General features: G+C 35.5%; 2 protein-coding genes across 2 annotated transcripts; one reads left to right on the top strand and one right to left on the bottom strand.

Moving 5' to 3' along the window:
- Positions 1 to 163: 163 nt before the first annotated feature.
- On the bottom strand, positions 164 to 6393 carry LOC106173498 (acyl-CoA-binding domain-containing protein 6). The gene is made up of 7 exons (XM_013554639.2): positions 6233 to 6393; positions 5496 to 5560; positions 5199 to 5295; positions 4612 to 4800; positions 4184 to 4273; positions 3420 to 3450; positions 164 to 1563 (listed from the first exon to the last, which is right to left on the bottom strand). The coding sequence occupies exons 1-7, from the start codon at positions 6353 to 6355 to the stop codon at positions 1421 to 1423; spliced, it is 738 nt and encodes a 245-aa protein (XP_013410093.2). The 5' UTR covers positions 6356 to 6393; the 3' UTR covers positions 164 to 1420.
- A 154-nt stretch (positions 6394 to 6547) lies between these two features.
- Positions 6548 to 8754, top strand: LOC106166911 (transmembrane protein 250-like). The gene is made up of 2 exons (XM_087009471.1): positions 6548 to 6758; positions 7228 to 8754. The coding sequence occupies exon 2, from the start codon at positions 7510 to 7512 to the stop codon at positions 7918 to 7920; it is 411 nt and encodes a 136-aa protein (XP_086865597.1). The 5' UTR covers positions 6548 to 6758; positions 7228 to 7509; the 3' UTR covers positions 7921 to 8754.
- The last annotated feature ends 3507 nt before the right edge of the window (positions 8755 to 12261 follow it).

The following is a 12261-nucleotide window of genomic DNA, read 5'->3' as shown; positions in this document are numbered from 1 at the left end:
CTACTTCGGTATTTTAAGACATCTCAGATATTAAAAAATATTTAAAATAAAATTGCTCACGAAGCAATTACTTGCGAAAGTTAAAACAGTAGATAAAATAAACATTTATGCACCTGCTAGCAAGAATGTATTCTTGGTGCAAGACATAACAGAGAGTCGTAGATAGCTTAGTCCTATGGACCATAGTAAATTTATTGCCGCATTTTAATGTGCAATCTGTGACCCAGTACACACGTCCCTTTTTTCAGCTTTTTATATGTATTTATTGATTTGGAGGAAATCATCGTTGTCCTTATTTGTTTACTTTGCGTAGAACTTTCCCACTGTCGTCCACACCATTTTATAACTAAAAAGCTTTTCACTGATAGCAGTGTTTAATTGAAAACAAAAATCCCTTAAAAAGTTCAACATATCACTTCACAGATATGGAGTAGAACTTGAACATACCACAGTGCCATTCTTTGAAAAGAACTGGCAAACTTTACTTATTTATTGTACCATCCATCCCAGTATCTCAGCACAGAGTAAATATTTTGAAAGTAAAAAGGTGCAATGTGTCTGGAGGACTTGACGTACGGTTTAAGTAATATTGTTAATCTATCAATCCATCGTACTGGCATACATATTCAAATTATTTAAACCCCCCCCCCCCCCATGTTGCAAAAAATATCTCCTATACTCAGAATGTTCAATCAACGTGTAAGTCCTAAAACAATATTATTATTATTATAGTATTTATCTATTTAATTAATTAATTTAATTGATTGGTTTATTTATTAACTTCCTTTATTACAAGACAAAGGAACCAAAAGTTTTGTATCAATGACAAAAGTTTGTCAGTTACAAACTGGAGTACTCCGCAGTAAGCCTTGCAGATTTTGAGCGATACCTTAAGTTCATGTTCACACTGGATTTTCACTAAATAAAAAATAAACATCAATGGCTATCAGCTAACTGCCCTGCAGCATTGTTGATACAGTAAACAATACGCTGTGGAGAATTGTTTATTGTGGATCTCATGATTCATTTCCCTTTTTATTAAACACTGCTTCCTTGACTTTATCTTGTTTGTTCCCATGCTTATTATGACAGCACAACATTCATTGCACATGGTAGATTGACACTGGTACACCTTTTGGTGGAATGGTGAGTTCCTTTCCCTATCCTCATTTGTAATCCACTTTTCTTGTTCACTGTTAACCCAGTGCGTGATGTGCTGGGTTTTGTGGCCCCAGAGCTTCTCGAAGTAATTTTACTTCTCGCCAGAAAACTGACATTGGCAAAATTCCAATTAAGGAGTTGGCCTGCTGGGCACACAAAGCATTCTGTGTGAAAAAAGCTGTACATGGAGTTTTTTGTTTTTTTTTACCTATTGCAACTTACACGTATCAAAAATGGGCATCAAAATAAAAGCCCAAAACTAAGAATTCTTGTTCAGTATAGCTAGAATGTCTGCATTGTTTGTTGTATCTATGGGTTTACTTCCATCAAAGTCCTGAATATTGACATCTGCTCCAGCTTGCACTAACAGTTGCACTATTGATATATGCTCACAAGATGCAGCTGTAATGAGAGAAAATATAATAATGTTTAAGTGTTTCATAATTACATAATATTCAAAATGAACAAAAGAAACACAATGGAGAAAAAGACATATTAAAAAATGTAAATCTTACCCTTAAAATATCGATTATTGTAATGATAATCTTTTAAACGATCTTATCCAACCCTTAAGGGGTCTAGGATATTAAAAATATGTCTAAAACTCGATTTTTAGTTTTTTATACGTTAGAAATAATCAATTTTGTATCTAATACTCAATTAAGTTATATTTGTGAAACACGGACTAAAAATATACATTTGGACGAGTTTTTCTACCTGTCCTGACTGGTACGGGTGGCAGGCTTTAGGCTCCGCCTCCGTTGTCAAGCACCGTTACTATGGGGGGCGGGGCAAGAATGGTTGTCTAACTTCTTAAGCTGTTACGCGTGCCCTGGCAGCTCATAAGTCTTACGTCAGCTAAGCAGAACACAGTTATATACACAGTCATGGGAAGAAAGAAGGTCGTGAGAAAACGGATGAGCGAGGAAAGCAAGAGAATTTTGAAAGAGAGTGCTTCTGGTGGATGGAGAAACCCCGCGGTAAAGACTCGAGATCACACTTGAACTGCTTAGTATTCGTACAACGTCTGGGGTTGTCAGAAAAAAATCGTTAGGCAATCATTTTATGCACAATAAAGATTGTAATAGCAAGCAAGTTTTAAAGTAATATTGCCACCCAAAACATTTTCAAATTCGCATATTACGGTCTTGGCACTCTGTGGCATCATGGCATATACGTACCCACATTCGGCCATTTCTCGGAGTAAATCTTGCTTTACTTTCTCAATTTTCGCGTCTTGGTGTGTAGAGCGGCGCCCACGCACGACGGGTGGCATTGTCCTCTGCTGGCACACCAAGTAATCCTCTTTTTGTTTGTAAGCGCTTCCTTAGACACTTCCTAGACAGTGCACAGACTCCTACTGCGTCAGGCACAATTATGATTAATTACGTCAGTGAAACGAGAGTAGGTAGACCTACTCAGCTGTCAATCATTTCCCAGGGAAGAGCGACTTTCGTGGTACGAATAAGTTTGCGTACAAAAGTAAGATTTTCTGGCATCTAGATAGAAACAAACAACCCAATTTTAACACGTAATGGTGTATAGACCTTCCCGATCAACAAGATGATAACAGGTAAGGTGGAGGTGCAATTATTTTGCTTAAATAGCCCAATTACCTGAGCAAAATGGTTTAGGAGCGATTTCTCAGCTTTGAAGATTGATAACATAGTCTAAACTTCAATCCCCATATCTCATTCTGTAACTGTCAGATTGACATGAAATTTGATGTGTCTCTGTTTCAGTATAATATCTAGTCGTCTGAGTCTTGGTTTTTGGATTGACCTTTTATTTTTGAAGTTATTAATACTGAAATTGGAAGGTCCATATATATTTCGTAAAATTCACGTTTTATCAAAATAAAATCAAAAGTAAAAATAAAAAGAGAAAATCCTGACAGAGTTTAATGGAGTTTGTGCTAACCTTCAGATAGCTATTTCAATCGTATTAATAGGGCTTTTTGTTTAAGAGAAATTCTTGATTAAAAAAAATACAATTTTAGCCTCAAAACGCTGATATTACGTCACTCGTGTTACACTGTGACTACAAACTTTGAAAAATTGTTTGGCTTGCTAGACCTTTTCTTTAAGTTAATAGGAAATTTCATTAGCTGCATTAGTTTTGGACTTTTTCGTTAATATCCAAGATCCCTTAAGGTTTTCATGGACAGACCTAACGATGAATACAACTTCTAAGAATACCACAGTGCTTAGCATAAGGCCAGGCTCTTTAGAAATCTTTAGACTACCAATACTACTTACCATAATGTAAAGGGGTCTGACCATCATTATCCTACAAAATAACATAAAAATTTAACAGCAATATGAATACCATTTTCACATCACAAGATTAATCAGGAGATATATTAAAACAAGAAAAGGTTTGGCAAACTTGCCCCATCTAAGTTCTTTTCACTCCTTAATGTACTAGTAATTATAACTGAGAAAATACCTATTCATTTTCATGTCAGCCCCTGTCTTTTCATACACATGCATACACAAACCCATGTGTGCAAACAAAATCACGCAATACACCGCAATACAGCGCAACACAGTGCAATACACTTGAAAAATCAAATCCAGTTGCAATTACTCAAAAGAAATGACCATTCCCAGCAAAGTAGGGTGATATAAAAACAACCTATATTACTAGGTAAGTAATATCGTTGATATAACTTAACAAATCAGCAAGGCTTTTATATTGTCCAGTTGGCAGCCATGTTGGCGAGTGGCTCTTCTTGGATATGTTACTGGCCAAGAAGAGCTACTCGCCAACATGGCGGCTGACCAAACAATATAAAAATTGTGCCGATTTGTCAAGTTGTATCAGCAATATTAATTACTATGTACTGTATTTTGCTTTTATATCACCGTATTTTATTTGAGATTACCCTTTCCTGTGTTTACTTGCAACTGGATTTGTGTTATCAAGTGTATTGCGCTGTATTGCAGTGTACTGCGCAATTCAGTCACACCCCTCACTCATGCCTTCAATGCCACAATGTACCTTCTACATTTAAACTCACCAGTTCATTGAGATTTGCTTTCTGTTTAAGTAGATATTTGACAATTTCTTCATTCCCTCTATCACAGGACCAATGAAGAAGGCACATTCCCTGAGAAAATAAACAAATGAATACTTTAGTATGTTCCTCAGTGTGTCAGTGAAAGTGAGAAAGCAAGCTTGACAGAAGCTAAATCAATACATGGACACTAGAATTACAGAGAGATGGAAGAGATGAAAAAGTTTCATAATTATTTTAACCTTCATGTCAACAGTAAGTTAATACGTGTTTGCTTTGTTCCACTCCCAGAATGCTTTAACCTTTGGAAAACTGTTATCATTGAATATGTGCATAAATATCTCCCACTGTCATGCTTAGTGATACATATTACTTTTTAGATCATCCTACTGCTGCAAAAATTATCAGAAGATAATGGAATTCATATTTACCTCTCCATCCTTTACATTAATATCTGCCCCTTCTTTTTTCAAAGATTTAGTAAGTTTCTCTAAATCTCCCTCCTTACACCAATCAAATATTGTCTTCTCTTCATCTTTGAGATCTGAGTCTGGATTGGGCATGGTAGAAACTACAACACCACCAAATGCACTGCCTGACTGCGGGGTTGAGGTATCACACTGGAATTAGACATATCAATAAAGAAAGGGGAAAAAATATAATGTTCTTACAATTAGTACTTTTATTCAACATAATAATACGAAATCTCTTGTAACAGAAGAGGGGACTAACTAGTCCGAGGGTCAAATATGGGGACCCACTACAAAGCTTGCCATCTAATCCCCTGAATAGATATCCTGTGGGGAAGCATTCAAGTAGGTCAGCCATGTTTGAACCTTGAACTAGTTAGTCACCTATTCTGAATGGGACCTTTTATTACCTATAATTTGCTCCACTTTGAACAAAATTTTAGAACAAATAAAAAGTTTTTGGCAACCTGCATTAATGCTAACAAGCATGTTAGTAAAAACTCATATCAAAAGTATTAAGTACCATGTGTATACAGTATTTTGCATACCTTTTCAAGCCAATCTGGTTCTATTCTTGTGAGTTCATTTACATATTCCCGCATTGCATCTTGTTTGTTTTTCTGACCAAGCTGTTTCCAAGCCTCCCTAATGGATTAAAATTCAATATTAATTACACTATAAAATCTGTTTACACTAAATTTCACTTTTCCTCAAAACACCAGGGCTTTGGGACAATAAGTAATGTTCAGATGATTTTTTTCTTTATTTCTGGTGATAAATAAATAACTGACAACACTATGTACATGAGAAATATAATGTGGCAAAGTATCTATGTATATACTTACCATTTTTGTTTGCCTTGGAAATCAAAGAAACCTGGTTTAGATGTGTTGCATGGACCTTCCTTAGTCTACAACAGTTTGAAATATAAATGAATCAATTTACTTCTCAGGGCATATACCTGTACATAACGTAACTGCTAATAACTAGAATATGAATAATATAAAGCAATGTTGTTTTATTCTGTGCACCTAATACCACTGACTTGATGCTCACAATGGATAATATACATGTACAGATCACAGCAAACACAAATATAGTAAATCTTAATAAGTTAATGAAATACGAGTACCATCCCCATGAATTCTGGATGGTTAACTAAGCCCAGAGATCAAATATTGTAACTCGTAGCACATCAACTAGCAGTGGCTCTGCACAGCCCTGTGAGACTTTGCATCAGTTTTTGGCCTTACATGCTAGCTACTGGTTTTAGGTTGGCTGGAAGAAAAGGAGCCTAAGAGGAATAAATATCCAAACTGATGCGTACGTGAAGTGGCATTTAACTTCAAAAGGACAATAATTAAATCGCAAATAATATAGTATATATGTGAAAAAAAACGTGGATATCTATATCCTCAAAACTTTGTATCACAGGCCTACATGTATATGAGGCTATTTCTTCTATATATACCTAGCATGAAACTTGTAAGGCCGAAAACTAAACTACAGTAAGGATACCTGCCGTGTAAGTTGCCGTACTTGTGAAGTGAATTTACGAGGAAAGAATGTAAACATATGTTACCTGTTTAAACCGTGCATAAAAATAGAGCAATCTGTCACTGTCAAGTTTGCCAGCAATATTTTTGAGAAAGTTGGCAGCTTTATCAAATAAATCTTCCAAGTCGGTACCTGGATCACCAGCCATGTTGTATCGAAGTTAATTCTCTGCCCTTTTCGATTTCGTATTTAGGTACTTTACATTTTTGCAGTCGTTGTTGTCAACTTTAATCCTCGTGATTCCAGATAAGAGAACTCTACGTCTCACTATAAATGCCTATAAAGAATACCTCATTTAATTAAAAATACCTTCTATCAATTAAAAACACGACATTCGCATGTCACATTTTACGACTTTGACCTCAGTGGGTCGTCCTGATTCTCGAAGAAACCCAGAAACGCAAGTCACAAGTATTCCATAAATGCTTGAATGAGAAAGTGAAAGTGACTGGAGTTTGTTGATGAAGTTATGTTTATGTGTGCTTTCTCATATTTTGCCTGTGAAAAGAATCTGGGTCTTTGTAGCACTTTGCATTCAATGTAGAGTTATGGTACGTTGAAACCTGTGTGGTTTGCCTCATTTTTTTGGATTTACAGGCTAATCACTAATGTAGGCGTATGTACTTTAAGTCCGAAGCGTTTAAGTCTGAAAACTGAAGTAATTAAGTGTTGGTGTGTCGCACAGACCCTGTTGGGTCTGTTTGAGCGTTCTGATTACAAATTGTTTCTTATTTGTACTACACGCTCTGCAATCCAAAGATAAACTATAGATCAATGATGCATCCATTTAATACAGACTTAATTCCTTAAGGCAAGTTAAACACATATGGTCTACTGGTATAATAATTCATCTGAAAATGTTACAGAGTTCCAAGTTTGCCATACATTTAGTAGCACTGTTGTAAATGATCTTTACAGAGTTTATAAATATTTACTGTTGTGAGCTGTTAAATTTGCTTATCTGTGTCATACTGTACTTCCTTTTTATCCATTTGATCTGGGTGTCTTTTTTTTTCTCAGGGCTGTTGTGCAACTTGCTAAAATTTGGTCAGCATAAATATATTACAGAAGAGAACAAGCGCATGCTGGTATATCCATGGCAGCTGAACAGCAGTAATCCCAATAGCTTCAGTTTAATAGGAACTATTTTAGAAGAGAATGTAACTTGACCAGGAACCTGCGCTTCACCTGCTACCGGTAATTTCAAAGATAGAACAAGTGCCCTTGGGTTCTCATACTGATGTACGCTGCTGGTATTCACATGGTTAATTCGAGGAAGAAGGACGTCCCTCATGTACTTCAATGTTCCCCGTGCCAAGGAGAGTACGTTCATTCACAGGTCCACATGCAACATGTTTGCAGTCAGCAGAGACCTATGCCCTGCGCTTTACACAAAAGAACAACAGCACGCCTTTCGATTTCTTCCTACAGAAGGCCCTTTTCTTCTGTCATCTGCGTTTTATGATATACTTCACCTCAGGGATACTCGCCATGATGGCTCTAGTGACTGTGACTCTGTTGTTTGGGCTAGGATTCCTGTTCATACATTTATTCATAAGGTTCCAGTACAAGTTGACTATATTTCTGATCCTTCTGGGGAGGCAGAGGTTGAATTTTGATGAACTTAATAACTTTGTTATATATTGGCTGCAAGTAGCAGTGCAGTTCATGGGGGGATTTGGATGGATAGTGCTACTTTATGTTGATATGTGAATATATACAGTGGTGAAAGTCTGCACTGCGAGATAATTAAGCAATTAAACAAATAATAAAAGTAGGCCCATAGTTGGCATGCTGTTTGACATTTCAGTTAAATTTCCATTATTTATTTGCTTGAAAATGCAGCTGGTTTAATCAAAATATGTGCTTCAATTGATGTATCTAATAGCAATTACTTTTAATGCCCATAAAATCCCGCAATCTGTATAATCTAAGGTCACATTGCTGGTACATATAATTATTTAACAATAATTATTTAACTATAATTGATGCTGTAGTGATGATAACGTTGAGTTGAAGCTTTCAAACATTTACATGTATTCACCGACTAACTTTACGTACAAATACAAGAGTATTTTTATCCCATTTTCCTTACTGGATCACTCCTTTACTTATTTTCTTTACATCATCTTCTGTGTAATCACAAAAAAATTCTATTCTACTTTTTCCATTCCACCATTCAATACTTTCTTCTTAGGCAATGTATGTGAGGTTTATTTTCAATTAAAAATCAAAATACTATTTGCATTTCATCTTGCTTGGATCGTACCCAAATTCAGTTTGCATGTGGATGCTAAACGTGAAAGAATTTACAATTTGATTGTGGAATTTACCAGTCAAATAAAACTACATGTGACTTTTACATTTCCTATCTTTTCCTAACACGAAAACGACTTCCACACTTCTCGACTCTCAAATAAATTTAGGTAGATGCAAGGCCATTCGTTAAAATGGCCCAAATTGGTCAAAATAACTTTTCCCGTTTCGTGTATGGAAATTACTTATCTACATATTAGTGCAATAGAATTAAACACAGAGCAAAATGTTCCCTTTTTGTTATTTCATTCACTGCCCCACGCGCTTCTACTTTTAAGCTCCGCCATTTATCGCCAATTTAACTTCTTTGTTTATTTGGTGTAAAAAAGTTCCAATAAGTAAGTAACTCTGTAAGCTAATTCAGATATTAACAGGTAAATTGTAGTAATTATACAGGGGCGGATTTAGGCCGTCTTCTGGATCTTCCGGAAGACGGTCAGATTTTCAAGTTTACATTGACGGGTATCTAATTTTTTCTGTCGGAAGACGGTCAAAAATGGAGGAAGGATCAACAAATATAATTTGGAAGACTCTCAGAAAATATCTCTGGATCCGCCCCTGTTATAGTTGTGATTAGATATGTATTAAAACAGTGTTGATAGTAGTTCAGTTGTGGTAGATCTGCTTGTATTCGAAAACACAATTTTCACCTCAAAAACGTACCTGTTATGTCATCAGCTCGAAGTACTTTTGATGTGACGGCATTTCTCGTAAAATGACAATATTAATTTCGAATTCTACATTAATTTCTACTAAGGAAATAGATCCTCACGTTTCTATCTACCTCAAACTTGCACTCAAAACTCGATGGACTTTTACTTATTTGATCTTACTTTACCTATTAAGTGAAAGCGTCAGCCTATTAACTTAACATGCACCCTTTCTTCAAATGAATACGTCTACAACATTGATTTTAAAAGCCTATGATAAAAATTGCATACAAATTATTGCAGTTTTAGTCTTGTCTCTACATATTTTAATTTTTAATTCACCTAAACCAGATTGAAATTCAGCAATGATAAATAAAAAGTATTCATATGATAAACTGTATTGAATTGTTAAGCTGTTTCCATCACCAGCACAATATTTAAAAATTAATAAATGAAGAGAAATATATAACTGAGATATGAAAAATCATGAGCTGGTCTTTACGAATAATATTGAAGTAAATATAAATAAATTTTCATATAGCCTGTGGCACAGTCTGAGAATTTCTACTAAGGAAATAGATCCTCACGTTTCTATCTACCTCAAACTTGCACTCAAAACTCGATGGACTTTTACTTATTTGATCTTACTTTACCTATTAAGTGAAAGCGTCAGCCTATTAACTTAACATGCACCCTTTCTTCAAATGAATACGTCTACAACATTGATTTTAAAAGCCTATGATAAAAATTGCATACAAATTATTGCAGTTTTAGTCTTGTCTCTACATATTTTAATTTTTAATTCACCTAAACCAGATTGAAATTCAGCAATGATAAATAAAAAGTATTCATATGATAAACTGTATTGAATTGTTAAGCTGTTTCCATCACCAGCACAATATTTAAAAATTAATAAATGAAGAGAAATATATAACTGAGATATGAAAAATCATGAGCTGGTCTTTACGAATAATATTGAAGTAAATATAAATAAATTTTCATATAGCCTGTGGCACAGTCTGAGAACGTAATGTGTGATTTTAAATATCAAGTGCGTTTAAGGGTACATATTTGGCGGGTTAAACGTCAAAAGGGCACTTTTTATATGAAGTTGCCTTCAGAAGTAATGCTTGAACGGTTTTTAAGGTCATGTCCGCCAGAGACGAATGACCATTTTTTATCTTGGTCGATTGAGCATGGCATTCTCTCATTCATTCTGTGCCTGTTTACGCCTTGATTAAATGAAACACCAATTTTATTTCTTAAATTCTGAAAAACAGTATCTTTTTGAAAGGGCACTCCGAGACCGGACAGTTAAAACTATTCCGTCACCTCATTTACCGTGTACACAAATTTATAGCGAACCGGGTGAGGGGGTGGGGGTGGATGCGGCAACATTTCAAGAACTGATATCCTCCAGTTGGACATAAGTTGACTTGGATGTCTACCTGTAAATGAATGATTTAAAAATTATCTATTCAGTTATACTCGGATTACAGTTGTTGACAGGGACTCTTAGCTAGAGTAGCAGTTTATAAATATTTGCCAGGGGTGTCCTTGAACGCGTTGCTTGCACCACATATGGCAACAATTGTTACATGTTAAACTACGCGTACACATTGAAATAAACTGAAAAGTCAAAAACTGCAGAATGCAAACTTTCCAATATTCATAAAAAATTAAGCATTAAAGATGAGCGTTTTTAAAATTACATTTTTATACCAAGATACGTCCATCAGTTTGCTTCAAGGTTTGGGATGTGTGTGTGTGTGTTTTGTAAGCAATCGTTTTCTTGATTATTTTCGTCATTGAGTAACCCAGAAAAAGAAATGACCCTCTTATTTTCCAATTCAACAAGTCGACGTACGTGTCGTCGTTTTAGTTTTTTTTATTGCACATTATCCAATTACGTTTTTGTGGGAGCTCAGAAATATCTGAGTTAGTTGTAAACATAATTCATTGATCGTCGCGGGCACGAGTATTTTCTTTCGTTTCCCTCCCATTCCCTTTCCTTTCTTTCCTCTGTGGGGCGTAAACTTACCTAAAGAAGCCCTTCTTTACTTTACACTGTAATCGTTTGCCAACTTATTTCCAGAAGTTCATTGCGTGTCATACTTACACTTGCCTATCTAATTTATCTTCCTCTACGTCTTTGGATTTCACATTCCCTATTTTATTTAAGTAATTGGTTTAATTGTTATTTTATTGGATACATATCTGCATAGTTGCATCTTTTAACGTCTCTATTACAAATATTTCCAACCAGCTAGCCTCCCCCTTTTCATCTCTTTTAAGTGCATACTGACCAGGAATGTAATAAAACAAATTTTCAGCCACATCGGCCAAGTTTCGAACATCATACTTGTGTTTGTCACTTTATTGCTCCTTTCTCGGCATCGTATTGAACCTTTAGATCAAGGAGACATAAAGATTATTTATAACTACTGGTCAGGGTGCTCGTGTGTTAAAACACTTTATCGCTCCTCGCCTCTCACATCTGCCTGCTTTCACTCTCCAATTTAATCTCGATAGAACAAGCAGATGTGAGAGTTCTGAAGCAACAAAAAGTTCACGAGCACCGTGACCAGTAGTAACAAACAAACAAAAAATCTACATGGCTGAATATATTTTTTATCATGGAGATACACATGTAGGTATTTTACGGGTCGACATAGAATAACATTTTAATAATTTTAATAATTTACAAAAATCTATGACTTCTTATTAGTTCACAGAAGAGTAATTTGAATTAAAGGGAGGGGACAAATGGTTGAATGTGTTAAGGATAGGTAGTTATATCCCGTGTAGTTTTGGAGAGACACATCTACAAAACGTCAAGATACCAGAACGGTGTATCCGAAGAGGCATCTGAAATATCGATTTTGGATCTTTTTCCTCGGCTACACAAATTTTTACGGGTTGTTTTGACAGCTACCCTGGTAACTGAGAAAACGATGAAACCACACTAATTCATTGGTTTTCGTGTAGTCACCGAGACAGAAATTTAATCCAACTTGTAGAAAATTTGGGTTCTCTCGTTGAGAGTCCCCGTTTGAACCTCACAACCACCACGTGATATTTGGAAACT

The sequence above is a fragment of the Lingula anatina genome, chromosome 3, assembly GCF_051362555.1.
Source record: "Lingula anatina isolate TDL-2025a chromosome 3, LinAna3.0, whole genome shotgun sequence".
In the NCBI taxonomy this organism is placed as follows: Eukaryota; Metazoa; Brachiopoda; class Lingulata; order Lingulida; family Lingulidae; genus Lingula; species Lingula anatina.
The sequence above is the reverse complement of the archived record's forward strand: the minus strand, read 5'-3'. Positions and strand labels throughout refer to the sequence as shown.

Bases quoted from the DNA above. Each gene is read 5' to 3' on its own strand.
- LOC106166911 (XM_087009471.1), top strand. From the start codon at position 7,510: ATGTTCCCCGTGCCAAGGAGAGTACGTTCATTCACAGGTCCACATGCA.
- LOC106173498 (XM_013554639.2), bottom strand. From the start codon at position 6,355: ATGGCTGGTGATCCAGGTACCGACTTGGAAGATTTATTTGATAAAGCT. The intron at 5,561-6,232 runs GTAACATATGTT...AAACTGTTGTAG, and splicing joins TTTATGCACGGTTTAAACAG to ACTAAGGAAGGTCCATGCAA. The intron at 1,564-3,419 runs GTAAGTAGTATT...CTCTCATTACAG, and splicing joins TCAGACCCCTTTACATTATG to CTGCATCTTGTGAGCATATA.